The sequence below is a fragment of the Lentinus tigrinus genome (genome assembly GCF_003813185.1).
Source record: "Lentinus tigrinus ALCF2SS1-7 unplaced genomic scaffold L226scaffold_1, whole genome shotgun sequence".
In the NCBI taxonomy this organism is placed as follows: domain Eukaryota; kingdom Fungi; phylum Basidiomycota; class Agaricomycetes; order Polyporales; family Polyporaceae; genus Lentinus; species Lentinus tigrinus.
Genome location: NW_027137910.1, coordinates 131,279 through 157,931, shown reverse-complemented (window position 1 = coordinate 157,931; position 26,653 = coordinate 131,279). Strand labels below are relative to the sequence as shown.

The 26,653-nt window shown below is 57.2% G+C and overlaps 8 protein-coding genes across 8 annotated transcripts; 3 read left to right on the top strand and 5 right to left on the bottom strand.

The window, feature by feature from the left end:
* Window positions 1-834: 834 nt before the first annotated feature.
* Window positions 835-5,151, bottom strand: L226DRAFT_527840 (uncharacterized protein). Its single transcript, XM_067679200.1, has 10 exons — window positions 4,861-5,151; window positions 3,494-4,801; window positions 3,126-3,436; window positions 2,972-3,074; window positions 2,777-2,858; window positions 2,581-2,710; window positions 2,174-2,524; window positions 2,034-2,112; window positions 1,864-1,967; window positions 835-1,778 (listed from the first exon to the last, which is right to left on the bottom strand). The coding sequence occupies exons 1-10, from the start codon at window positions 4,933-4,935 to the stop codon at window positions 1,118-1,120; spliced, it is 3,204 nt and encodes a 1,067-aa protein (XP_067542137.1). The 5' UTR covers window positions 4,936-5,151; the 3' UTR covers window positions 835-1,117.
* An 88-nt stretch (window positions 5,152-5,239) lies between these two features.
* On the top strand, window positions 5,240-7,096 carry L226DRAFT_555751 (uncharacterized protein). The gene is made up of 4 exons (XM_067683076.1): window positions 5,240-5,475; window positions 5,527-5,582; window positions 5,630-5,735; window positions 5,785-7,096. Exons 1-4 carry the CDS (start codon window positions 5,293-5,295, stop codon window positions 6,883-6,885), a joined length of 1,446 nt encoding a protein of 481 aa, XP_067542136.1. The 5' UTR covers window positions 5,240-5,292; the 3' UTR covers window positions 6,886-7,096.
* On the bottom strand, window positions 6,887-11,234 carry L226DRAFT_548817 (uncharacterized protein). The gene is made up of 7 exons (XM_067682631.1): window positions 10,829-11,234; window positions 10,506-10,686; window positions 9,961-10,440; window positions 9,335-9,901; window positions 7,863-9,283; window positions 7,492-7,810; window positions 6,887-7,433 (listed from the first exon to the last, which is right to left on the bottom strand). The coding sequence occupies exons 1-7, from the start codon at window positions 11,156-11,158 to the stop codon at window positions 7,135-7,137; spliced, it is 3,597 nt and encodes a 1,198-aa protein (XP_067542135.1). The 5' UTR covers window positions 11,159-11,234; the 3' UTR covers window positions 6,887-7,134.
* Window positions 11,235-11,331: 97 nt separating this feature from the next.
* L226DRAFT_527836 (MFS general substrate transporter) lies at window positions 11,332-14,218 on the bottom strand. The gene is made up of 14 exons (XM_067679199.1): window positions 13,845-14,218; window positions 13,762-13,781; window positions 13,209-13,448; window positions 13,079-13,145; window positions 13,010-13,024; window positions 12,829-12,955; window positions 12,680-12,779; window positions 12,544-12,619; window positions 12,155-12,491; window positions 12,026-12,101; window positions 11,914-11,971; window positions 11,790-11,855; window positions 11,573-11,734; window positions 11,332-11,520 (listed from the first exon to the last, which is right to left on the bottom strand). The coding sequence occupies exons 1-14, from the start codon at window positions 14,197-14,199 to the stop codon at window positions 11,486-11,488; spliced, it is 1,734 nt and encodes a 577-aa protein (XP_067542134.1). The 5' UTR covers window positions 14,200-14,218; the 3' UTR covers window positions 11,332-11,485.
* A 2,669-nt stretch (window positions 14,219-16,887) lies between these two features.
* On the top strand, window positions 16,888-18,533 carry L226DRAFT_606852 (uncharacterized protein; the record flags this gene model as incomplete). Its single annotated transcript, XM_067685714.1, has 3 exons — window positions 16,888-16,927; window positions 16,987-17,921; window positions 17,982-18,533. The coding sequence occupies 3 exons, from the start codon at window positions 16,888-16,890 to the stop codon at window positions 18,531-18,533; spliced, it is 1,527 nt and encodes a 508-aa protein (XP_067542133.1).
* Window positions 18,534-19,391: 858 nt separating this feature from the next.
* Window positions 19,392-20,763, bottom strand: L226DRAFT_564245 (uncharacterized protein; the record flags this gene model as incomplete). The annotated part of the gene is made up of 2 exons (XM_067683625.1): window positions 19,392-20,531; window positions 20,596-20,763. The coding sequence occupies 2 exons, from the start codon at window positions 20,761-20,763 to the stop codon at window positions 19,392-19,394; spliced, it is 1,308 nt and encodes a 435-aa protein (XP_067542132.1).
* A 1,178-nt stretch (window positions 20,764-21,941) lies between these two features.
* L226DRAFT_496487 (TRAPP complex subunit trs31) lies at window positions 21,942-23,135 on the bottom strand. The gene is made up of 4 exons (XM_067677563.1): window positions 22,785-23,135; window positions 22,522-22,718; window positions 22,342-22,466; window positions 21,942-22,284 (listed from the first exon to the last, which is right to left on the bottom strand). The coding sequence occupies exons 1-4, from the start codon at window positions 23,069-23,071 to the stop codon at window positions 22,171-22,173; spliced, it is 723 nt and encodes a 240-aa protein (XP_067542131.1). The 5' UTR covers window positions 23,072-23,135; the 3' UTR covers window positions 21,942-22,170.
* Window positions 23,136-23,498: 363 nt separating this feature from the next.
* Window positions 23,499-26,552, top strand: L226DRAFT_450178 (uncharacterized protein; the record flags this gene model as incomplete). Its single annotated transcript, XM_067674934.1, has 4 exons — window positions 23,499-23,660; window positions 23,721-23,845; window positions 24,050-25,220; window positions 25,281-26,552. The coding sequence occupies 4 exons, from the start codon at window positions 23,499-23,501 to the stop codon at window positions 26,550-26,552; spliced, it is 2,730 nt and encodes a 909-aa protein (XP_067542130.1).
* Between the last annotated feature and the right edge of the window lie 101 nt (window positions 26,553-26,653).

Below are 26,653 nucleotides of genomic sequence, written 5' to 3'. Positions count from 1 at the left end.
CCATATCCATAGTGTGCTGCACACCCTACCGAGTGAATGCCCGCCCCAAGAGCACAGAACAGCCGATAGCAACATAACCACTGTTCAGTCAATCAAGCAGGCTTTATTTACATCCGTCGGTGCACCAAGCCCGCCGACGTTATCCTGCATATGCAGCCGAGCCTTCGTTCTCATGCACACACAAACAGATCCACGCAATTCCCATAGGGTCGCCGTCTGGCGAGCACAGATCGGTCCACGCCCGTTCTCCCAATCCCCAGCCGGCACTCGCGCCAATGTCGTCTACCCGACGTGAAAGATCGCGTGAAGGGCAGGCGCAGGAACGGGAGGCCTCCCGGGTCAGCTTTTATTCTTTCGCGTCCGGACTCCGCACCCTCTGCATGCGGCACGTCTCGCCTCTCGCCTCGCCCGCCCGCAGATCTATTAGTATTACAGCCTGTCTGCGAGTCGCGACACGGTCGTCAGGACTAAATGCGAATACAATTTACGATGCCCGCTGGGTCGTCTTCGCCCGACACAGCTCGCGGTGCGGCTACCCGCCGCTCGTCGTTCGATGGGCAAACGTTGAAACGCGCGATAGTGTAGTGCGCACCGCTGCCATAGAGACAACCGGCCAAGATGGACCTCTAGTGGACCCATCGTGCCTTGTCTGCGCCCTTTCATTTCCCGCGCAGAACCGTCAGAAGGTCCCCCGCTGCGCCACAAATTTCCCTTTGCTTCCGCGCACCACATAAGCGAGCACGGGCTGATTCCGGACCCGGGTACGCGGCCGGGGCTACGGCAACCTACTTACCGCCCTATTGCGTGTTGATCGTTTGTGAGCGCACAACCGTATGGCATGCGAAGCAGAATATCCATTGGCAGTGACACTGCAGTGAAAGTATGTGTCCGCAAAGGAGCGTGGGTGTGTAATGTTACAGCACAACAGATGACAGCATAACCACGAATCTCGTAAGGTATGTAAAGGTATGATACTGCGAAACAAATAAGCAATAGAGTATGAGCGTACCCGCATCTCGCATCTCTGAACCGTTGGCGTCGGGAGTGAGCAAGCCATGATGCCTGATGGACGAGCCGCAACGGGTAAACAGCGACGGCCGCATGGCGGCCACGGTCACTATGAGCTCACAACCAGAGACGGCGAGTGCGCCACAGCGTCCGCGACCTTCTCCCGACCATGGGCAGCGCCGCGTTTCGCATGGCCGTTCGCAACGACCTTGCCCTCGACGACCTCGCCGGAGTCCTCGTCGCTGCTAACAGTCCCGCCGGCTCTGACCCCACGGATGGTCCTCCTGTCGTCCTCGTCGTCCCCGCCCGCACCTTCTTCCTCAGCACCCACCGCGGCGCCGTCAGCCGACGTCTGGGCTTCTTCCGGCGTCTCCGCGGCCGCCTTCGGGGGTGCTGGCTTCTGCCCGGCGCCGTACCGGCCGCGCAACGTCAAGAAGCCCGTGAGAGGCGCAAGGTCCGGGAGGTACCGCGACTTGCGTTGGGTCGACGCTTTCGTCGGGGTCGTCGCGCCGCTCGCTGGTGGCGTGCTGCTCCTGCTTGAGCCTGCCGCAGCAGCACCATTCTCCGATGCTGACGCTGACACGGACGCAGATGCGGATGCTGATGCGGAGGAGCCCGCCGCATCCTTGTCCTTATCGACGCTGTCTGGGGGTTCCGCGGCAGGTTCCGTGCCTGTCTTGGAGTCCGGAGGGAGCGATGAGGTTGCCGGGACTGGCGACTGCGACTGCAGGGACGATATTGACACAGACGAGGAAGCAACGTGGTGGCCACTGCAACCGAGGAATGGGAGCGACGTGAGCATCAGGATCCAGGTTCCTCGGAGGCTCGGAAGCGGGAATCAAATAGACTGCTTACGGGATTGTGCGTTGGACGTTGTCTGTCAGCGTCAGCAGCAAGTTCTTCAGGTTCGGCAGGGTATGGCGCATGTCCAGCGCGCGAAGATTTCGCTCGCTCATGAGCTAATGTCGGACATCCGTCAGCTAAGACCAGTGGAATGCACGGAAGCCGGACATGCGAGCGCTCACCAGCTCAATGTCCTTGTTGAGCAGGAACACACCGTACTCGAACCGGTATGTGTCCACACCCTTGGAGAATAAGGGAAAACTGTGATGACGTACTCCGGTCAACGTCGACACGCCAAGGACGATCAAAGGATAGGACTCACTTCCTTGGGCCCACCATCGCAGAGATGCCGTCCTTGATCATGCTCCGGCTGCCCACGCACGTCACAGGGTATACGAGCCTGTGTCCCATGTACGCGGAGAGCAACTGCACAACCTGAGCTGAGTATCCAAGGGCTGTGGCCACGCTATCCTCCGTCACATCCTTGTAGTTGGGGAGTGTGAGAGGTGGCGCAGGGTCCGTGGCTGCAACCGGGATGGGTAGAGGAACATCGAGGATGGAGAAGAGGAGGTCGGGTGGAGCAACGAGTTCTATGGGGTATATAAAGGATACGATAGAGATGAGATTGCTACGCATAATCGGAATCAGCGCGCGCAGGGACGACAGTCGCGTGCTGGACGCAGAGGATGTTAGCTTCGGCAGGCAATAGCGGCTAAATCAACTACATACCGATCTTCGGAGATGCTCTCTTCCACGCGCACCTCTTCTGCCAAGTCCTGTTCATGCAGTTGCCGCGCTTCCTCGAGTAGCTCGCGACGTCTCCGAAGGTCCTCGCGTCGGGCAGATATTCGGTTTCGCACTACAAGTTGAGACATACGCGTAAGCGAACGCGTGAATATCGCGCTGTTTGGATTACCGAGCTTACATGATTCCGAATCCACTTCGACCTTCGAACGCTCGTGTTGCAGTTCAGCTATCCAAGCCTCGCGCTCGGAGACTTCGCGACCCTGTAGTCACAAATCAAAACTCGTCAGAAAAGTGATCCAAATATGTAGCGAAACCCTTGGACGAGTCTCCAAATATGCTAGAAATAGATCCGAAGGCCAGCGGTTTGACTCACTAGGATGACTGCATCGTTGTGCACAACAGCTTTGTCAATCTGACGAACGACCTCGTTCAGCGACTGCTGCGTGTCCAGGATCACCGTCTGCAAGTTGATCAACCTGTGATCATGTCAGTCTCGAATATAGAACAGAAGATGATCATGGACGTACTTCAAGAGATCATGCCAATTGGCAGATTTGACTGCGCGCTTCCGACGGTGGGACCCGTCCAGCTCGCTGGTAGTTGGACTCGTAGGCAAGCTCTCCAAGCTGAGATCTAGCCGGGGAGATTGCAAGTCAATGTCTCCGGTTCCTCGGGCCCTGTGCACTTCGACCTCAGGATCAGAGTTGTAGCCGTTTGGCGACGGCGCTCGCGAATGCGAGACAGAGCGTAGAGAACGAGGGGGCAAGTAGAGCGTCTCTCCGGAGGACAGAGTGATAAGCACTGTGTTGGACGGGATGTGGGCAGGATTGCGAGCAAGCTACAGATGGTTAGTCATGACGCCCTGTGAGGAGTGAGAATCCATCCCATCACTCACCTCCTCCGGCAATGGTTTCAGCTCATTCAGACTGACAACCCATGACTCCAGGACCTTCCAACCCGAATCGCCTTGCGTCGCATCCACTTGCTTTTCTTTCCCCTTCCCGTTGGGCATCTCTAGCGAGCTGGCCGATGGGCGGAAGATGCTGCCGCCCTCGTGGCTGGAGCGGCCCCATACCTCGACTCGCATCTTGGCTCCACTGAGGTCTGTGCCAGGCGCGAACTCATACTTACTAAGCTGGAAGACGGGATTCGTAGACGGCCAGTGTATGGGGGAGATATAGTCGGGAACGTGTAAAGTATCATCCGAGGGTGTTGCAACATAGTCTGCTTGTGGGAATGCATGAGACAGGGAAGATGACGCGGAAGTAGATTGTGACGGGGTGGAGGAAGCGGGAAAATGTGCTTTCTGCGGCGAAGCTGTTGAAGGAGACTTCGGTGTCTTGCCGTTGGCAAGGGAAGTAGACCCTGACTTCTTATGACCGGCTACTGGACTCTTCGCAGAGGATAAGGATCCTGACGGTGCGTGTCTCGTGGGAGTCATTGGGGAGCGTGGATTCGCGGTGGCCCCAACCGTACCTCGTCTTGCTTTGGCTTTGGTAGATCCATCCCGTAACGTGTTCTTGTCTTGAGCGAGCGGGGATGGACTGGAATGCCGCGACGACGAAGGTGAACCCCGGAGACGATCCACTGATTCGCTGCTGGGTGCGCTCGGGCGCGTGATGTTTGAAGAGGAGCCACTGGGTAGCAACGTGATAGTCACGAAAGTTTCAACCAAGCGCGACTGGACAATCTTCTCAAGATTCTTCTGGGATGTGTCGCGGAGCAGGCCAGGGAAGATGGAGGAGCTTGAGGGAGCAAGCTCGCCGGATAGGCCGGATAATGTGGTGTGGGTATGTTGCGAAAAGTGCGAGGCGGTGGACAATGTGCGGGAACGGTGGGAGGGCCGAGTGGATGCGGTATTGGAAGAACGCCTCGTTAACTTGGTGCCTGAAGAACCAGCGGAGGTGGAGAGTGGGATGCTGGCCCGAGAAGACGTCCTCCTCAGGGTAGGCTCACCGGAGTAGTCAAGACTCCCGGATAGTCCCTCCTCGTCCCCTCTGTGACCCGAGTGTATTGAACCAGCAGCCGACATGCGCCGTCCGCGCTTCCTACCGACAGTTACATCAAGGTCGTCCGCGAGATGTCCGTACGGCGTGAACTGAGATTGCTCGGAAGGTTTGGTGAGTGCCGAAGCGAAAGCATCACGAACGGGGAACGGGGTCAAGTTGCGGATTTGGATGGAGGTTATATGGCGAATACGGCGCTATGCGCAGGCGTTGACGTTGAGCGCATGCAATTAAGTATGATATGGACCGCACTCACTGGTAGGGTGGACGCCGCGAACGCAGCTACATCCGCATCACTTCCACTCCATGACGGTAGGGATGTCGATTGCATGTTCAAAGATGCAGCCTTGCTGCACCACTAGGGGAGGAAGATATGAGAGCAGGAATACAGACTTGGAGCGGAATCAGGTGGTTGCAGCAAAGTCTCTAGCAGGCATGTGTCTAGCAATCACAGAGCGATTGGTGGCAATGAAGCAGCAGTAAATCTGATCCTAGAGCCGGGGTCGAGGTCTCCGTCGTCGCCGTCGCGAATGTCGAAGAACGTGGTGGTCAATGCAAGGGGTCATGAAGCCAAGGGAGCGCCGTGACGCGCGAACCGAGGCGAGAGCCGCGCCGCGGGAGCTCGCGTGCTTGAACTTGACCCAACCGTCTCGTAACCTTCCTTGCCTTGCACGCTCATCTTCCCCTCATGCCGCCTAAGCCACGGCCCGTACGCAAGTCATCCGCGACGTCAAACGCCCTGACTACGGCGCTGGCAGCCAAGGATGCTCCTGCCCCTTCAGCGAGCACCTCTATGCCTCCGCCCCCGGTTCCTGTTCCGCCACTCGGCATCTTGGAGGCAGAGGTCACCGCGCTTTCACAATGTCTGCAGGTACGTCCTACCTTCACTTATATGGGTCATCTATGAACATGTCGCGGGCAGAATGCGGTCGTCAAAACAGGACAAGTGTACGGCTTCTACACGGATGTAAAGAGACTGTGCGTTACACTACATGGGGCTTGCGCACTTTCTGAACCGGTTACAGTGGCATTCAACAGTATGCACCGCGTCCTCCTCGATCTCTCATGTCTTCCCTGGGTAGAGAGATAGTGAAGTACGATCAACTCTGCGATGCAATGGAATCACACCTGGTAAGTTCTCTCCTACTTGTACCTACCGCTTGCGCTGAACGCCCCACAGTTGCGAGCAATTACCGTCCTTCAACGGGACCTCGCGCGCGAAGAACAACGTATAAAAGCCGAGGAGGAGGCTGCTGCGGCTGCGGCAGCAGCGGCGAGGGCTTCCTCTCCCACCGCCGCTTCAGTGACAACCCCACCTGCTTCGCCTACCCCTTCGACTCAGACCGACGTACCCATGGACGGTACTATGCGCCCGCGCCTCACCACCATAACTCCTGCTCGCCGCCAATCAACCATCTCCTTGTCATCCCTCTCCCGCCCTGCCTTCCCACACAAGCTCGACCTGTCTGCCTCCGCGCTGCGCATTCATCCAGACGAGATGATTCCCAGTGGATTGTCATCGCCTGTGACTCTCGCGCCACGCTCTGCACGTGCTTCCTTGCCCCCAGACCTTGTTATGGCAGCGTTGGGAGACGCCGCAAACCGTCCTGTCGACATCGACTTGACGTTGGACGTAGACATGGACATGGCAGGGCCAAGCAACGACGGGCAGGTCAGGGAGATGGTCCCCCTGGACCCCACACTAGGAAACTCCGCAGATAAACCTATCGAGCTCGACCTTGATATGGACATGGAATACTTCGGACACGCTGCGCAAGCCGCTTCCGGGGGTGCCGATAACAACCTATTCAGACCTGACGCTGGATTGCAGATGGTCAAGCCTAAGGAGGAACAGATCGACATGGACATTCTCAGCTCATTCCCATCGGTCGAGCATGCAGGCGACGGCGAAGATATTTTCGCGGGACTCGGAGATGCGACTGCAGGCGCAGGTGATGCTCGCGCCACCGCGCCCTCCGTATCCGATCTCCAGAAAGGTCCGGCCTCCGCACCGTCTCCCGGCACTATCTTGGCAGGCCTCGCTGCAGGAACGTCACACCCCGGCGACGGTGCAAGTGCGGCGGCCTCAGCGGAGCCTGGGCAGGGAGCATCGTTCGACTTCGACATGTCGACGCTGGGAGATAACTTCTTCGCCCAGCCAGCGACCGGTGGTGACATGGACATGATCGGTATGGGCGTGGACGATATCTTCAACATGGGTGTTGACCCCAGCGAAGGTGGGGCAAGTGGTAGTGTCACTGGCACCAGTGGCACTTCGTGAGCATGTGCGAGATGGACGGCATTACATTGTTATAGCATTATAGCTGGTGATACTGAGGGGTGGGGATGACAGCAACAACGATCTGTACGATATACGCAACAACATTGGTCCACAATCCGTACGTTAGGGAATTATGAGCACAACCACTATACAACCGTTACGCGAGATATCGAGATGACAACCCTGGAGCGTTGAGCTCCAGAATACATGCATGGTCGTTGCGCCGAGGCGCATTCGTCGTATCAACGGTCAGGCGCGGGGCCCCTTCTTCTTCTTGTTGACGACCTTAAACCCGCCCCATTCGTTCTGGGCAGGCTTAGGCTGCGCCTTGACAACGTCTGCAATGGAAATCTGCTTGGCAGCACCTCCAGCGGCTGCGCCCTTCGGCCGCGAAATCGCATCTGCCTTGCGCCTGCTCACGAAGTCGTTCGCAAAGCGGCGACCGTCGAGAGTAGTGCTGCTGGCATAGATGAGGTCGGAGATGATCTCCATTGTGGTGGAGTCAGGATCGAGGGGGAAGGAGAGCAGCATAGACGTGATCTCCTCGACTGAAAAGATAGGACATACCGTCAGTTTGAGGAACGAGGAGCGCAATGGAACCCTTACGGTTGACGGAACTATTCAAGCCCTTCAAGGAATCACCTAGCCATTTGAGGAACTCGAGGGAAGGACCGGGAGCTACGGAGGTATCTTCTTTCGAGGGCGTGGACTTCATGCTGACACCAGCTGGCCTAGCAGCTTGCGCAACGGAGACAGGGCGGGCCGCGGCAACCGGGGATGCAGCAGCAGCAGCAGTGGGGGCCGCCTTCGCGGCAGGAGTGGCAACAGCTGCGGGGCGCGCTCCAGCAAGGGCGGTTGCGGCAGTTTTCCCATTCGAACCAACCATGGTCCATGCACCTCCTGGCTGAGGAGTTGCAGCAGAGGCCTATCAGGAAAGTTAATGATGTTCAATGCGGACGATCCACCGCCATGCTCACCTTGGTGGTCGTGTCGGCATAACCACGCCTCGCCGCAGCCGCCATCGACTCCTTCTCCTTCGCTGCAAGCTTCTTCCGCCGCTCCTCCTCTTCCTGAATCTCCTTCATCGTTTTCTTTGCAGCGGGCGCCTTGGCAGCATTGGTCCATACGGCAGGCGTAGTTGGGGTGGACGCTGCTGCTGTAGCAGAGAAGGGCGATGCAGCGGGGGTTTCCTTCACAGTACCAGCGGCGCGCGCACCAGCTTGCGACGTCGGTAGACCCCAAGAAGTGGTGAAGGGTTGGAAGTCCTCGGACTGGGAGCTAGCGCGAGCAGCACGCTCACGCTCACGCTCAGCAGCTTTGCGCGCCTCCAGCTTCTTCGCCTCTGCTTCTTGGATCTCACGCAGGTTCAGCGTGACGCCGGGCCCCTTGTTCTTCTTGTCGTCGTCGATCGCCCAAGCAGCCTTGGGCTCTGACTGAGGTGTCGGAGAGGGTGGCTTCGCAGGTGTGACTGGTGCGGGAGCGGGAGGAGCGGGTGCGACCTTGGGTGCTTGCAGGGTCTGCGCAGGTTGAGCACTTGACTTGCGTCTGGTCTTTTGAGCAGCGGTGGCGTCTGTTGGGGACGGTGCAGAAGGGGCGATAGGGGAAGAAGCTACTGGCGGTTGTGCCTCTGCTGCAACTGACTTCGGCTCCGGAGCGGGTTCCGAGGGCGCTGTCACAGACTGCTGTTGGAGCTCTGCCTGGCGCTGCTGCTCGTCGTGCTGTCCAAGGTTCGCCGCTGTTAGGCTTGCAGCCGGATGACCCCATGGCTCATTTGCGACAGGCTGAGGAGGTGCCGTCGTCTGCCAGGGTGACTGGTCAACAGGAGCACCGCCCGGCGTTCCTCGTCCAAATGACTGTGACGGCGTGATGGGCTGTGCGATGAATGTGTTATTGACCGTAGGATGGGTGGGATCGAAGGGACCAGGACGACGGAAAGCGGGAACCTCCTGCGTGTGCCAAGGCGATTGCGAAGTCGCGAAACCAGGACTCTGTGCGAAAGGTTGCTGAAGTTGCTGAGCAAAAGGCATAGGCGGACGGTCAGAGAGAGGTGTGATAGGATGTAAAGAGCGGCCGTCCTGCCCCGCGAACTGCGAGAGAGGGGTCTGAGGGAATGCTTGTTGAGCATGCGAGATGAAAGGAGAGGAGTGATTTGAAAACGAGCCGCCTAGCCCTGCAACTGGCTGGATCTCCTCCAGTGCAGGCTTGCCGAACGCATCTCGGTTAAGGACACGAGAAGGGGTACCCTGGTTTGAATGAATGCCACCTATGGCTCCATACTCAGGTCCATTCAAGGCAGACGAACCACTGAAACCGTTCACTGTTCCAGGTTCTTGCGCCGTCCTTTGCGTAAATGGACTGCCGCCAAGGCCCTCGTTGAAGACAGACGGACCGTCGTTACCTAAACCTACTTGTGAGACACGGCAACCGAACGAAGGTGTTGTACACGAACCGTTATAACCCATGCCATCCACCGCAGCCTGTCGACCTACTCCAAAACCACGATTGCCAAAGACCTGATCCATCGGGTCAGTCACCGTAGCTCGTCGTTGCCCCGGTGTGCCGATGGCACCAGCCACAGGCGTTGCGAACGGCATGCGAGACTGCTCGTTCTGATCGAAACCCGCCTGGCTGCCAAAAGGTGTATGATCCGGAGAGCCATTGACGAACCGACCGCCGAAAGACGAGGCAGGAGAGTCGGGCGCGATTGAACCATTTTGTAGGTAAGAGTCTAGCGTCGAACTTCGTATGACAGACCGCGTAGGAATAGGCTGATAGGGCGAATGCTGGTTACGCTCTGGAATAACGCGGTCCACCACAGTTTCTAGAGGCCGTGACAAACCAGGCGGAGCGACGGTGTGTACCAACGGTGAGAGGAAGACAGGTTGATCTCCGGCGCGACGAACCATCTCGCCAACTGGTGTGAATTCGGAGTCGAGATGAGTGCGTTTCATCAGTAGTGTGGGCTGGAAGTATCCCTCGTTGTACCATCGCTGCATGAGATCAGCCTTGAATGGTCCTGGATGTCGATATGGCGTGAGGGAACCTGTCGAAACGTAGCTTTCAGCAAGTACCCACCTTGTATGTTTCCTTGAGGATCAAGATATGACCACTCGATGCTCGCAAGGTCAGCCAGACCAGGTGGGGGACCACCAGTTCCAGACGAGCCACCTGCGCTGTCTCCCTGGCCAGGGGTGGACAAGCCGCTAAGCTGACCGTTTACCTGATCCACCCCATTCCCGCCTGTCGCGCCATTCTCCAAGTTGGAGTTCGATGATAGTTCTCTCCCGTGCTCAGAAGCACGCAAGGCGTCTTCCTCCTCCTCCTTGATGTCGGGACCCTTGTTCTCTCCATCCGTCTCCTTGTCCTTGTGAGGAGGTGGGCCCACCTTGGCGATACTCTCAGACGTGCGTCGTCTGGATGACCACGTCTCTCCAAGGACTCCCTCGAACCCAGGGCGAACACGCGGCGAAGGAAGAGCGCCATCCCTGGGAGACGCAAGTCCGCCCTGCATGTTAGACAAGGAGAGCTTTCGAGGAAGAGCCATCGGTGCTTGATCTTCAAATGGAAAGCTTGCACGGTCAGAACACGTCCTGGTACGCAACCAAGCACGTCTACGTCACCTGTACTATCCCCCCTTCGCCTTCCCATAAAGCTCCCAATCCGCTCGCGCATGGGGCTTCCGGCACCCGAGGTCGCGTGGTTAAGTTTCGGCCGCTCTCCGAGGCCCGACGTGTTGAGAGGCGATAAGAAATCTGTCGACTGGCGTCGGCGCACTTCCGAGTTGAGAGGGCCCGCGAACAGCTTCATACATATGGTATCAACCACGGGCGCAATCGAATTAACACGAGTTGCGGAAAAATTGAGAAGAAAGGGGGAGATAATTTCAGTGTCACAAGTACTTCCTCGACCGTGGACGAGGCTGCAGCAAGGCAATTTTCCGCACCTTCTTCTCCGCGTCACCCATCTCTTTGAGGCCGACCGGATCGTACCCTACCTCGCGCACGATCCCTTCCCAACGCTCGACCTCGAGTCCCAAGCCGCCGCGTCCCCCTCCTTCCTTGTAGATCCTAAGCATCTCTTCCTTCGAATAGCGGAACGGATGCGCATCGTCACGACCCTCCTGGGGCGGGTTGCTCGCAGGTGTAACCAGCGCCGAGTATGTAGAGTTTCCAGGTGGCGCTGGAGAGGTAGTCAACGGCGGAGACGGTGCAGGGCGCGAAGAGCCCTTGGTGCGCATCCACTCGGGACCAAAGTGCATCGTTGTCGTAGTCATTTTGCTGGCAGCAGAGAAGTCGCAGACAGTGCTCGGTGTGGGGCAGTGCGTACGGTTAAGCGTGCAGAGCAGACTGAGAAATGTGAGAAGGAAAAGTCGCGCAGGCGCAAGTCCACAATCAGCGTGACCCAACCTCAGGGCCGGTCTCGCTGGCGCCCTCCCCCAACACGCATCGCACACGTTGTGTATTTCGGCCGCGTGCCATCGGCAGACCACGATGGTATCGTCGGTGAACGTCCATGCTCTACTAGAATACCGCGCGGTACAATATGTCTAATTTTACAAGAGTCCAACACACACGAGCGAGTTTTCCCCCAGACGCTCGTACTAGGAGTATATCCTCCACTTGCTGATGGGGACAGCTGCAGACTTGGTTTAGCATTGTTTGCGACCGAAGCAACATTGACAGCATACCTTGCAGCTTCCTGGCTGTCGGGATCAGGAAGAGCACAATGGTGAGGAACCCGAACCCTATGCACAACGCAGAGACTATGTAGTAGCCGTCCTGCTCTGTCACACATTCCCCACCCAGCTTCGCACAAGCAGCCTTGCCATGCTCGGAAACACACTCTTGAGCTGGAAGATGTCATGAGCAACTTTCATGAGGAGGCGATCGGGTTCTCCACTGTACCTTTGACTGAAACGGAAAGGTCGGGGTCCCTGATCTCACAGGTTGCCACGCTGAAGTAGTCCACGCCTGTTTTGCCATACGCATCAGAATAGGGGACATGCTGACAATAATCAAGTACACAGACCCTTCAAAACGAAGTATCGCGGCCACGTTCCGCCGAGGTTGGTGAAGGTGTTCAGTAGCTAAACAGTACTGTTAGCGTCTTCGATTCGACCGTTGACCGAAACATCACATACGGTCATGTATGTACCGCCCACAACAGGGTCGGAAATGCGAGTGTGGAATGCCGACATCCCACCAAACTGGATGGTACTGGGACAGAGGATGTCACCGAAATATGACGTACAAAAGGGGTAGAGACGCACCTGGCGAAGGACTGGAATATCGTGAGGATAACAAGACCAACGAAGAACCCGGTCGAAATTGGGGGCGCAGGAAAATAGTAGACGACCAAGGTTGCGACGAGTGTAAGAATCAGTCGCGGCCAGAAGGCATAGATCCATGCGCGCAGTGGCCTGTCTCCTCGGGCCCACTTGCCCGCCAGCCATCCGCCAATGATTTCGAAGGGGAAGTCGATGAGAACCGTGATGGCGAGGTCCTCTCTGCCCAAGCCTTTTTCAACCATTTTGAGCTGCGTGGCAGCGTCGCTCGCTTGCCAGCCAATTTTTGCCAATAAGTGGACGCCAAGTAGAATTTGCACGTCTGACGGTTATTCATAAGACTATGCTCATAGCACGACAAAGTAGCAACGTACGTCTCAGCTTGCAGATCTCCCACATCGTGACGTAGACAGCCTTGATGCTGATGTCTTCAGTCGTTGACTCTTTGTCCTGCACAAATGGGCATGCATCAGAGAACGGAAATTCCTGTTAAGTACAACGCAAGCTTACCTCCTTGATGAAGAACAACCAGAGAGTTACCGCGAACGACATAAGCGCACAGAAAAAGAGATACGAGCTCAGCGAGAGTCTGGGAATCCCCCATTTATTCCTGCAAAGCCATGAGCTGCGACGAATGCTGCAGCGTGAAGGGGACTCACGCGAAGTCTTCACTGTTGAGCGCAAGGAACACTGTATAGGACATCAAGTACCCTGTGTTCAAACCGATCGTCTGGCAGGTCGACGCGTATGCTAAGTTCTCTTCCGAAAGGAGCGTAAGGGCCCATCCTGTAGATGGCACGTTAGCGTAGCTCGGCGACCACATTATATCTCTAATCTCACCGTCTACCGCGATGTCTATGCATATGATGAGTGTGAAGACATGAAGAGAGTACACGCAACGGCACTCACCCTGCGTGGCTGAGAAGAAGACGAGAGATGTGAACGCGAAGCTGAGCATGTACAAATGCTCTCCAGGCTGCACGCAGAAAGGGCGAATCTCAGCAAGCCCCCGACGATAACAGGTGGCCGGAATACGCACATTATTCATTAACTGCTCAGCCCGTAAGGATATGAGGAGCATAGTCGTTCCGATGATCAGTTGCATGGGTATGATCCAGGATTTGCGACGACCGATAGAGGGGAAGAAAACGGAGTCCACGATGGGTGACCAGAAAAGCTTCAGAGAGTATGGATAGCCAGAGAGCGAGAACACGGCGAGTTCGGAATACGACAGATGTTCCCGGAGAATGAATGGAATGGATCCCAGAGCAAGACCTAACTAGAGGGAGGTCAGCAACTGCGAGCATAGGTTCTCTGCGATGGAATATAGCGTGAAGTTGTGTGGGAGAGAACGGAAGTGACCATGCTGGATGATTGCGCGCATTCAGGTGCGACAGACCTTCACCACACAGGGCAGGCGTCACCTCGTGAGACGCGCATCCCAGGTAGCAGAGTGTGAGGCTGTATGACCATCCCAATAGCATATGCTGTCAGAGTGACAGTCTTCCAGGAGCACAGTATGAAAGGTCGATGATCGTCGTCACCCGTGTCCGTCTTGTGGGACCTAACCGCTCGGAAGAATGAGAACTCACTGGGAATCCTTGTATAAGGTCTGCATACGTGTGCACGTCAGAAATCGTATGTCAGCGCGACACGAAGTTGGAGAAAAACGCACAAAGAATGATGAGCAGGACTATAGCCTGCTTGTCGCGCGCCGACATGGGCCTCTTCCCGTCCGCCTGAGCCAAATACGCCTGCTCCTCATCCAGGGTGAGATCACTCGCGGCAGCATGGCGCTCTTCTTCCCCAAGCAAGCTCAGCTCGACTTCGTTCACGCCATCCGGCGTGCGTGGATCATGGGAGTATCCGCGGCGCGCTGTGACGGGAGTGCGTGGCACGACCTCGATGCTATCGAGCGAGGTGGCAATGGCGCGAGGTGGCATGGAGTCCGAGTCGGCAGCGAGCGGGTCGGTCTGCTTGGCTGCTCGCCGGCGGGGTTTGTGCTTGGAGTTGTTGGGATGAGAAGTCATGCAAGAGTGTTCGGGTAGGAGAAGTATGTTATCCTCGCCTCCACGTACCTCCGCTTGTCCGCGGGCGCGCGCGGTCACGTTGCGCGCTTAGCTACCGCTTCGGGCTTACCGGCGCTTCACTAGCGGGTTGGCTTGTCGACAGCACACAGTGGGGCAAAAATGGCTCGTATCACGTAGCTACCATGGCGGCGATGATGTTCTTAATGAAAAGGCGGCTCCTTTCACTGCGACCTGCCAGCAGGCTGGTACGCTAACGACAGTCAACGGACACTCACAGCGGCGCAGAGACGTAGTGAGAACCAATAAGAATATTTTGTGCCCCAAGAAACGCCAGTCCAGTATGTTCGACAATCTATAGGTCATACACCTCACGCCCCGACGATACATAGAACGCGAACTCAAACTTGGCCTAGGAGGCGGGAATTGCCTTCGTGACGGGAGCGCGCATAGCCACCGACGCTTCCTCCGACTGAATCGGGAGTCAACTAGCAAAAGGCTTCAACCACCGATTACCGAGTGCCTGCACGGTATACGAATAGGTAAACTCTTCGGCGCGATAGCCAACCTTATGCGTGCGAGGTTGTTGGCTCAGTAATTGCTGGCTGTTCATCGGTTGGATACGTGTACGGCGCCGGACATACTGCGCACAATTCGATTGGCCCGACGCGGGCTGCGCCCGGGCCTGTTAGATGGGCAATGCCACACACATGATGTCTAAGTCACGGTACACAGGCATGCTTCACTTTGGAAACCCAGAGGCCAGCTACGATCGGCATGCCATGCTAATGAGTGGCACACCCCGAAACGTCGCACGCCATCGGGGACGTAATGTCTGGATCCCGGGATGTGAAGATGCACTTCAGAAGAAATTCGATGAGCACCATAGACTTTCTGTGGTGTATTAGCAGCTGCTATGATGGAATCGAGTCCCGGGCTGACGAACATCATCATGCTCGCACAACTCTCTAGCAAAGAGGCGGAGGCGAACTGCCAGGCACTACCGCATCAATAAGAGATGATTCGACAGTGTTACCTGCCCACATGGGAATAGCCTGGACGGGGAGAGACACACTAGACTGCATAACTCGGGCACAGCGGAGCCAAAGGGATATTGGCAAAGGGAAAACACACGTATGAGTATCAGTGTCAAGGCATGGCCGAGTATGCGAGCTGGCCATGCGCAGGGACTTGCTGTTCCGCGCCCGTTGGACCGGTACCGTCGACGCCCCCGACCGTACGACCGACCAGCATTGAGCGTTTCTGCCCTGCGGCATCACAACGAGGACGATATGGTGAAAGGGTTGTGACCTACCTGGAGGGGTGGAGGCCGTTGCACGCGGTAACGAGCGAGATTGCTCGTTAGATCTGACAGCGTCTGCCAGATCCGGGTGACGCATGACCTGCCTTAAACTGACGAGGACTCGGGAAGGGTGCGATGGGTGAGGGTGGGTGGCACACGCCCGCGTCGTGCCGGAATAATCGCTCCGGAAAGAAGCTTTGGACATCTTATCGGATGCGGCTAGATGCGTGGAACACTGGGCAGAATGAAATGTGAAGGAGTCGAGGGGATTGACAAGGGTGACGGTCTGGACAACATCCAGGAACAGGGCCCGACGCGCGAGATGCGTGCGATCTAGGATTTGCGGTACTAGTCATTGCGGAAGCCAGTAAAGTATCCGAGCGCGACCGAAGACGTGCTACAGTGCTGAGAACCTTCCGTCAGACAAGAAATTGGTGAGGTATCCGGTCGCTGGCATCTGAAGGCAAGGCTCAAACCAGATGCCCAGTGACCGGTCGGATGACACGAGTACTGTGGCCCGGAAACGAGGGGCCCAAGCGAAGACGGGACGTGAGTTGATGGTGAGCCACCCGCGCAGTAGGAAAGGAAGGACGAGGACGCTTGTAGCCATTAATGGTAATTTTCACCGTGATGGAGTCCGGCAACTTGATTACTTGCCTTGGCTGTCCCTTTGCTCATCTGTGCCACTCGGCAGAATTGCAGGGGATGCGGCTCCCCGCCGCGACCATTGCGCGTGCAGGTGACGATGTATGTAGCCAAATTCTAGCGTCGGAATGGCCAGCCTAAGAGCAACGGACCTGGAGTACCGAGGGTTGTGTCAAAGTTTTGGGCTCGCAGCCTGAGCTGCTGGAGGAGAGGCGCGGGGAAGTCCGGACGCTTGGCCCCGATCTCGCGAGAAATGAACCGAGAGTACGGTAAGGGTGTCCAAGAACGAGGGCGCCCCCTGGCCCACTTTGGTTTTATCGCAAGATCAGTTGCCCGTGTCCCACACGGAGGTCTGCTGTAAGTCTGTTGTGCATGCCCGACACGCATCCGAGTGCTCGCAGGGCGGTGCAAGTAGGAGGGAGGGGGACGAGGGGCTGTCCTGCATTGGGCGAACAATCGCACGCTGGGGCGACGGTGCTATTCATGCACGAATCGGGAAGAAGGCCCGATGCAATCGTGACACGGCGCGTGGTGGGCAGCGTGGTGATTATAGCGAGGTGTACTGAACGCACCGGGTAGAGGATGCATTGGCGCCCGAGAAAGGCATTGACGCGCCTTTGTCGCATACCGCGTCCTCGCCCTGCACATAAAACGGACCAAGATGAACGTCCTTTCTCCCCATCCCCCTCCCCCGAGTCCGCGCACCCGCATCCCCTCTGTCCCCCGCCTTTCCGCCATTCAACATGCAGTACGCATCTTCGCCCTTCACGGATGTCCACTCTGGTAGGTCCCATCTGGCTTCATCTCGCACTCAGCACTCATCACATCTCGTGTTCATGCAGGACAAGTCTCCACATCCTATGGACCCTGGTCAGACGCGCCACTGCCACTGCCCGACCCCCGCGACCTGCTCGGGCCTTCCGTTCCGCGTCCTACTGCCGCCGAGTGGCACACCTCTGATGGGTCCATGCCCTCGCCCTCCTGGCTCACTCTCCAGTACCCATCGTCCCCAGATTCCCCCTCGACTTCGGCCACATCTCCTGCATCTTCATCCCGTGCCTCCTCTCCGAGCACCTCCTCGCCCGGTTCGCCGCGGCCCAAGAAGAAGTCTCCTTCGCGCCGGAACAAGGATCCGTCCCACGTCCCCCGCCCCCGCAATGCCTTCATCCTCTTCCGGAGTGAGAAGTGCGAGCACTTCCGCCAGTCCAACGTTGAGACCGACCACCGCATCATCTCGCGGATCATCGGCGACTGGTGGAAAAACGTCAGCCCCGAGGAGAAGAAGTACTACATGGACAAGGCCGCCCAGGAGAAGGAGGAGCACGCCCGCCTCTACCCCGACTATCGCTACAGTCCCAAGGCCCGACTAGTCCCTCCCAAGAGGCGCAAGGTCAAGCGCAACGGCGAAACCGACCGGCAGCGCTGCAGGCTGATCGCCGATCTCCTCCAGAAGGGCGACAGCAACAAACTCAAGGAAACGGTCGACGAGTTTGACAGGAAGACCCAGCAGGAGAAGAGTCATCACGCTGCGCACGAGGCTGGCGATGTCTACACCACCGCCGTCTTCGACTCAAGTTCGTGGGTCCCTCCCTCGACTCCCCCGCTCTCTTCTCCGTCCGCTGCCTCGACGTGCAGCGAGACGCCGTTCCGTAGCCCCCTTCTTCCCCCATCTACTCCCCCGTCGGCTCCGACGTCCAACACTGTCGCTATCCAGGAGCAGTCGTTGGACCCTCTCACTCCACTCCAGCTCGGTCCGGGCGTGGAGGACTCATGCAACGTGAGTAGTTCATCGTTAGTGTTGTTCCCTGTCCAGTTCTGATGACGACGGATGCACCAGGGTCGTACCATCCAACCTACCCATCTTCCCACCCCCGAGGTGGTCGACAACACCGCCTACTCTCAGCCTGCCAGCTTCCCGCTTCCCCCCGCTGTCGGCTTCGGCGCCTTGCATTCGCAGCAGCAGGGCGTGCTCGGCATGTCGAACTTGTACTCGCCGCCCCGAGTTCCCCAGTTCGAGGTTGCGACTCCTGCGCACAACTTCCACTTCCAGGACCAGGCGCTCTTCTCCGTCGACCCCTCGTTCCACGAACCGTCGTACGCGCTCGACGCTGGCGCCCAGATCCCGGACGCTAACCTCGCACCATACCAGGGCGACTTCCAGCTCCCACCCCAGTCTATGCCGCAGCAGCAGGACCACTCCCATCTTCCGTTCGGCATCGACCCCCTGGCTTACTCTTCTGGTTACGCCGGCGGCTTCGGCATGCATGCCCCGTATGGGGCGACTCAGGAAGGCATGTACCCGATGTGGCCTTCGGGCCAGGCCAGCGGGCTCGAGGGCTCCGTGCAGGCCGAGCCTGTTCACTTGGGTGGCTACATGGCACCTTACTGACAGGTTCACGGGAGACTGGTTCTCTCGATGCACGCGCGACACTGGCACCTGACAGGCCTTCATCGGGCCTGGGTGGAGGGCGGCGCGGGCGAAACGACTTGGCGGCTACTGCGGCTGGTCTGGGGCATCGCGCACGCCTCGGCCCCGTCGGAATTGGTGGTTTGTGTATGGTTGGTTCTTCCCCGGGTCCTTGGGTCGGAGTATCGCTGCGAATAGCTCATTTGGTGCTCACGGACAGTACGATATCTCCGGTGTTTTCCTTTCTGTCTGCTCTATCTCCTCTCTCCTCTCTCAATGTTCCTTCTCCCACATGATGACCCTGCTCGATTCCCTCGGCGTGGTCTCGAACGCGTGACCGCCCCTTTGCCTATGCTTAATCTCGTCTCCTTGCCTTTCCTGCTGTAGCTATAACTGGATCTCTCATCTCATCTCATTCTTCCTGTCTCGTTGTTGTGGCCCAAGCTTACTGTATGCTGTATCTATTAAGAGACGGCGCCTCCAATATTTTGGTGTAGTACATAGGACAATAAGATGCACACTGATGCACATGAGTACTGATACAAAATTTTTCGGATTGCGATGATCCAAAGTGGTACCCAAAAATTCAACAATCGAGAACAAGAACGTGCGTGCATGGATGTGCAGTGGTAAGGTATGTACTAGGTACTAGGTGAGATAACAAGAACTGGGCCTGCGCAGAAGCAAGAAGTCGAGCAGAGTCGAGATGCGCGCATGCCGTACATGGAAGCCGAGTACGATCGAATGCAGTGCCAGGGCTACGGCACCCCCGCATTTTTCGAAACGTCACGTAAGTTACTACAAATACGCCGCAGCGGACACGAGAACTTCAGCATAGCGTCATGGCTGCCCAGCCAGGATCTCGAACGCCCGGACCCCTTCTCGCCCCAGGAGGGTCGCACAGCCCACTACCGACGCGCCCGCAGCCCGCATACGCGCGGCGGCGGCAGGGGACGTGACGCCCCCGATGCCGATGATGCGGATACGCCGTATAGCGTGGTCGGGGTGCGCGGCGAGGAGTCGGGCAAAGGAGTAGACGTTCCCGAGCGCGATGGGGTGCATCGAGTCGCCGCCGAGCCCGCCCAATGCGGGTGGAAGGGCAAAGGGTGACGGGGTTATCGTTGGCGAAGGCGGCGCGGGAGGAGGGGTGCTGCTGGTCGATGACGACGGAGACGGCGTGCGCGGCGGCGCGGGCTCATCGGTGTCCATGTCCGTGCTTGCGGAGCCCCCGATGTATGTAGACGACTCGAGCCTGTCGTGGAACACCTGCTCGCCGAAGAACAGACAGTTGCCGAGAGTGTTCGTGCAAGCGAGGTAGGCAAATGGATTGAGCGAGCGCATGGCCTGTCCATCTGAGTCGAGAGGCTGCTGCTGGGAACCTTTCACGAAGGCGGCGGGCCGAATCTCGCGTGTGTACGTGTGAACGAACCGGACGACCTCAGCGAAGCGTGTTGAATAAAGGTATGGTGGGAGCTTGAGACCGATAGTGAGGCTCGGGTCGGAATAGAACGCCGAGGAGAGGACATCGAGGTACGGCAGGAGGAAGGGGAATGTGTACGACGGCGGCGGCGCGTCCTTGATGTTTGGACAGGACGTGTTGAGCTCGATGCCGACAAGTGTCGCGGGGTCGATGGTAGGTACGATAGCGGGAGCGGTATGCGTGTGAGTTGGCGAGGCCGATGACGCGCCCGGAGAAGTGCGTCTTGCCTGGCTGGGGGTAGGCGGCGCGAAGTCGCCGTACGTTGACGCAGAGTACGATGCGCGCAATTTCTTCCGCAGCGTCTGAATATTCTCGACCATCTCGGCGAGCACGGTGGGTGTAGAGGCTGTGATGCTGACGATGACGGGCTTCGTCGGCGGACTGCCGTCAAGCATCGGGGTGGTGAGCAGGGTGTAGACCCACTCGAGGTACTTTGAGAGTGAGTGTGGGGAGTATCCGTAGGAGTTCACTGAGGAGACGGACGATTTCGCGAATGCGACCTATCGATAAGATACAGGCCGTCAGTACTTGCCAACCCAGCGGGTAAGACACCAGGCTGCGTACTGTGTTCGTTGCATCCTCGCTGTACCCATTAAACGTGGCCGTCCGAGTGACGACCGCACCAGTATGTGGAGAGTCGTACAGCTCACGAAGCTGTTCGTACTCGGATGCCCATGCGCATGACGCGTTGACGACAGGGGGTTCGATGTGCAATGTGTGTATCCTGACCATCTTTATCGGCTCGTTTCTTCTGGCAGCAAGTCACAGGCAGCGGGACGGGCTCCGCAGACAACGTAGGTGGTAGCAGAGAGGGGAAGGGGTGGTATAGTCAGACTGCACCCCGCGATACACAAAAGATATATGTATTGGTATGGTCTGGAACGGGATGTCCATGTCAGCGCCCAAACAGGCAACGCCGGAAAAGCGGTAAATTGCGGCACCCATGGGCTGCTCTCGAGCAGTGCGAGGACGGAAAAGGCACCCGTCCGGAATCCCATATCGTCACGAGTCATCCATAACATCGCGTATGAGCCGGCTTATGCGGCTAATATGAGGCACCGCCGGTATCAGCTTAATGGCGCATATGCACAGAGATATGCACATCGTCGATCGCGGATATGAGTGCCATCTCGAAGACATGCTGACACCTGAGGGCACAAAATGTGGTGTCTAGGCGAGAAGGGAAGCAACCGCTCGGAGGTAGTACCGAACAGCCGCATTAAGTTCAACGCAGTGAAGTCCCACGATCGCGGACAGCGTCGTTAGGTTATGCGGCCTAGGCCGCCCTCAAAAGTTTGGGCGCCCGGGTACATGCACACGGCCACAGTTCGTGACGAACTCGTGGCTGATAGTCTGGATGAGCCCAAGAAGTTTACCGGCAGCTGGGTGCGGGGTATGGTATGCGTGTCTGTCCAAGTCGCTCCAACCAAGCTGGAAAAATGGTTACTCGCCTGAAATTTGCGTATATGAAAGCGTAGGTGGATTGTATCTAGATCTGCAACTTATCGCCACCTGCTGTCTGCCGTAGAGATAGGAAGGTGGAATTTCGGGAAGGTGGAAGGAATACAAGTACAGTATCTAAGTGTTGGCGCGATACGGCAGTATAGACGCCTAACGGATCAAGCTTCCGGAGCGCCTGTCAGTGAGAGTCTAGACCTGCCTTTTCTTCTGGGGTTATACGAGGTTATACGCTGCGGGACCACGTCCTGCCTTACAGCTTAGGTCGATAGTTGGGCAGGCCACCATAGTGAATAATGGGTAAATGCGATGGTCCTGAGTGCCCTGACCAACTATGACCAGAGTCAAACCGCTCGGGCGAGAGCCATTGTCGTACGTCCACTCAGCTCGCACAGAATCTCGTGTGGTACTCGCCCAATCTAGAACAAGACATTGGGAAGGCAATCCTTGTCAGCCCACAACATCTCAATACAAATACAGAGTGCACTAGGCGTATTAGCTACACCGCCATTGGGGTTACAGGAGGTTGCCGAGACCGACCGGCGAGTCACACTGTGTTGATAGAAGGCCTCTGAGACAGAGACCAGCCAACTCTTGGAGCATCATGCGTGCCCAGACCAGTGCTCCATAGAACACACGGCACAAGGTGGTATTCGTCCGGATGTCCAACGCGGAATCATACTACGTCTTCAGCGCCTCCTCACGCTCGAGAACGGATTTCTCGAGCTTGATGAGTATGGTGGTCCGATTCGGAAACTGTTCAGTAGGTGTGTTGTGCGCAGTCACGCGAGCAGACTGGAGCGTCGTAGATTAGCCCAGCATGCACTGGAGTGGGAGGGAACTATGACGCACGAAGCCGAGGCCGTCTAGGACGGCCTCCACGATCCCAGCGGTGAAAGACGAACAGCTTAGCGAGCTCATATCTCGGGGAACAGATATATTCCGCGTGATGGGTGGGTCATTGTCGATGATCATGTCTACGTGACGGGTTTGAGGTTCAAGCGGAAGGGGTAGGCAAAGTAATCGACGTACATTCGTCCGCGTTCTCGACGCTCTTCTCGATCGCGTCCGCAGGCTTCCCAAAGACAGCACGCCACACATGCGTGTGTATGGACATGAGAGCGGGGAGGAAGCGTGTCTCTCGCTTGGGTGCTTTCGAGGCGGACTCGTTCCTCCATGCCATGAGTTCTAGAACTCGTGTGCCAATCCGATATCCGAGAGTGTTCAATCTGTATATAGCCAACATGGACGTGTTCCAGCTCACTTTGTATCTCGGTATGACTTGTTGCACGTACCTCCGCTCCAAATCATTGATACCACTGACACGCTTCTGCGTGTACTGCACGATCTCCGAGAACAGGAAGGCGAACGCGGCAGAGGAGACCTCAGCATTCCTTGTCTTGTTGAGTGGTCTATCATAGATATTCGGACGCGTTCCAGGCTTCGGTGTCGACGCGGTGTTGATGGAAGGGGCAGATGGCAGAGAGAAACGGGACGAAGATCCAGGTGAGAGATGTTCTGCTGAAGACAGTGAAGATGTTGACAGAACCGAGAATCTAGGATGAGGTTGAGGATATGCCATGATCGTTTCGAGTACCCGCGAGTGGTGCGTCTATGTCGTGGATATTGAGCGGGATGCGGTCGCGGATGAGTGCAAGGAGCGCCTGTAAGTCCTGTTCGCGTACCACAGGCTCGGTTGCTGTATATGGCAGCCCGGCAAGGTCAAGGTTGGACGAGTGCGTGCATGCCGCCGGGCACTGACCTCGTCCTCGATGTCGGCAACGGCGTCGAAGCTTGCTTTCGCATCCACGTCTCTGCCGCACTTCGACCGGACGCTCCCTAACCTCGGATCTCTGTGATTCCGCCACGGTCTCGCCAAGGCAGCCATGTCAGGAATGGCAGGATTCTCTCTGGAGCGGTCTCAATCCTATACCCACTCGCCACGCCCTCCCCACATCTCGAGCTCTTCCTTCTCCCATCCATACTCCTCATCTCTGCGTACTGATGTGATGACTCCTCCGCCGACAAGTCCTTCGCGTCCGTCGCCTGGTGATCTGCAATCCCACCTCTATACGTCATTCCTTCAGCGCAAGACGGCGGATGTCGCGCTCCGAATATCCGGATCCTGGCATGCAGTTTACAAATTGCACAGGGTTATTCTCATTCAAGCTGTATGTACCACCGTGCTACTCTAGATATGTGGTGGTCGCAATGCTACAACTCGTGTGCAGGGTTTCTTTCAGTCGCTCTTCACTTCAGGCTTCAGTGAATCGACCTCCAAGTTCTCCAGTCATCGAGTGGGACCGGACTATATCGACGTTGTTCTTGATGATCCTAATATAACACGAGCTGGTGAGTACATTTCTCATGTCAGTAGGAGATGGATGGGGAATGTCTGTCTTCCTGCCGCATTCCAAAGGTCACCATTCGCCCTGCCGCGCTTCCGTTTGGTTTCTTGTCCCTGCATTCCATGCACTTTGCTGACTGACTTCACATTCACAGCTTTTGAGTGCGTGTTCCCCAGTGTGTCATCGAGAATCAATCAGCTGACCCATAACAGAATATGTATCGCACGACTGTATGGTGGTGGTCCACCCCTCTGGATATCCCCTTCCTTGATACCCACATCAGCCCATCCACTGACGCCTGTTTTTGCATCCACCGGCTATGATCCTCCCTTGTCGCAATCATCAACCGTTTTCCCGTCAACTCTGGACATATCTTCGACACCGGCCCTGCCATCCGGACACCACCCTGCTACTCCTCGCTTTCTGTTGTCGCTGCTTGCTACTGCTGTATTCCTCTCTATACCCTCTGTCGCATCTCAGGCTCTCTCCGCTATCGTACACACCGTTGGACCACACACAGCAATTCGCTATCTCAACTTCGCCATTGGCCGTGGAATTGGGCCAGTAATCGACGTGGGGACTGGAAATGCAGGGGTTGACCACGAGTCCGAGGCCGCGGTTGGGCTAGAAAAGGTCGCGGAGCTCGTCAAGGAAGATGACGTCTCTGCTTCCTACGACTCGATCGAGCCTCCCGCAGAGCTCGTGCCAAAGCGTGAGCACGATCGAGACAGTCCATCAGGCACCTCAGGCACATTGAAACGAGAAGCTCTTAAGCACTCGCACAGTGGTGACGCACCGCCGGACTCGGACTCGGATTCTGAACATGATTCAGACACGCATGGGCAAGCGGAGAACGGTACCGGTTCCCGCAGCAAGGTCGATCTTGAGGGACCCTGCTACTACTACGGTGCTGTCTCTGACAAGGTTGGCGAAGCCGCAGCATGCTGGCTTAGCCGATGGGGCGTCGACATGCTCCGGTATGAAGAGCAGGGTATCGTTCCTCCACTGGACGGGGATGTCAAGAGCAAAGACGTCATATGGTCGCCCTCTCACCATGTGCAGGTCGCTAGCGAACGTCCTGGCTCTGCGCCTCCAGACATGGCCGGCTCGAGGTTCGGCGAGAAGAGTAGGTTTGGGAGCGGGAAACATGTCGTGGCACCGATCATATGGCGTAGGGGCGGACTCTCCGCCCGATGGATCCGCGGAATTCTCTCTTCAGATGGTTTCTTCGTGAGAGGAGAGAAGGAACGGTATGAGGTGGCTCGACGTGTAGTCGAGATGAGGAGGGCGGCCAGAACGGGCCACCCCTCGGGGGATTCGGAGGAGACTGAAGAGGCGGAGTTTGAGAAGTTGTTCAGTGAGGGCATATATTACGCGAACATGGTACGAATCCTCCTCTACATATGGTCGTATCTGAGGCACTAACATGAGATGACGTCGTAGCACTTGGACGATTTGATGGCCATCTCACGCGACGTCTCTTCCTCGACCGGGAAGCCCGTCGTTCCCCTCGCGGTGCTGCAGGCAGCCCTGTGGAGCCAGTCCTCGCTGTATCACCGAATCACTTACAGACCTCCTGGCTCGGCATCGCCTTCTCTATCCCCGGCAAATGCTACGAAGGAACTTGGGCTCGGTGTGCCTGCCGGTGATATTGAGAAGCTCGCTCTGCATCCCGAAGAACGTCTCAAGGCCTTCTATCCTGTCCCGGGCGATTCGTCCCTTCGTCTTGGAGATAGCACCGGTCTAGAGGGCGCGTCCATGGACCAGCTCTTTGAGCCCGGTTCGGTGAAGAGTGGGACAACTCGGGCAACCGAAGCCAACTTCTTCGGGCTCGAACAGTCCCGTAAGCCCGCGTCTGCATTCAAATCAACCTCGCCTCCCGACTTGCTGTCACCTTCCTCTCCAGTGGATCCTGAGACGAAATGGACGGCCCACCCGCCCCTCCGTTTTGCGGTGGAGTTCTGGGACGTAGATGCTCTGAAGGAGAAGAGCCGTCTCCACTCGCACACCATATGGTATGCCGGGAGCTTGTACAACGTGTACGTCCAGGTCGTGCGGAAGAAGGGCATACAGCTTGGCATCTATCTGCACCGTCAGTCCACGGTCGATCCCATCCCTCCATCCTCAGCACCTGTCTCGGGGATCCTCCCTCCACCGCCACGGGACAGGAGCATGATCGGTCGCGGCGCGTCTGCATCGGTTTCGAGCCCACGCCCACCATCTGCTGCTGGGAGTGTATCGCCGTCGGTATCGGCTACGCCAATATCGCCTCTCGCACGGGTTGGCTCGACCCCAGGTACACCCATCTCGTCATCCCTTCCCGGGACGTCCGCTTTCTCTTCTCGTCCATCGACATTAACGTCGGCAACGCTGCATTCCCCATCCGGGAGTATCGGGTCCATCACGGTGTCACCATCTGTCTCCTTGCCCGCTACTGCTCCCCCGGTGACGCCGCTGCAACCGTATCGTGATCCACGCCCGCAAGTTAGCGCGTACTTCACCATAGCGTGCGCGAGTGCGACAGGGGCGAGCTTGACGCGATTCACAAGTGCTCCAGATGTCTTCTCCGTGAGCCAGAGTTGGGGGTGGAAGTCTAGCTCGTTGAGGACGGAGGAATATTTGGAGGTTGACGCAGAAGGTCAGCCTGCAGTTGTGATGATACCTGCCGCAAGAGAGGTCAGTTTGAGGGCGACCGTGGTGTTGGGAGTTGTGTGATCATATGCGGTGGTGATTATATCTGCTCGTGGTGTGCTTTTTGTGTCTCCCTCACGATTCCATGCATTCTATTTCGTCACGGTTGTATCTCTAGTGTTTTC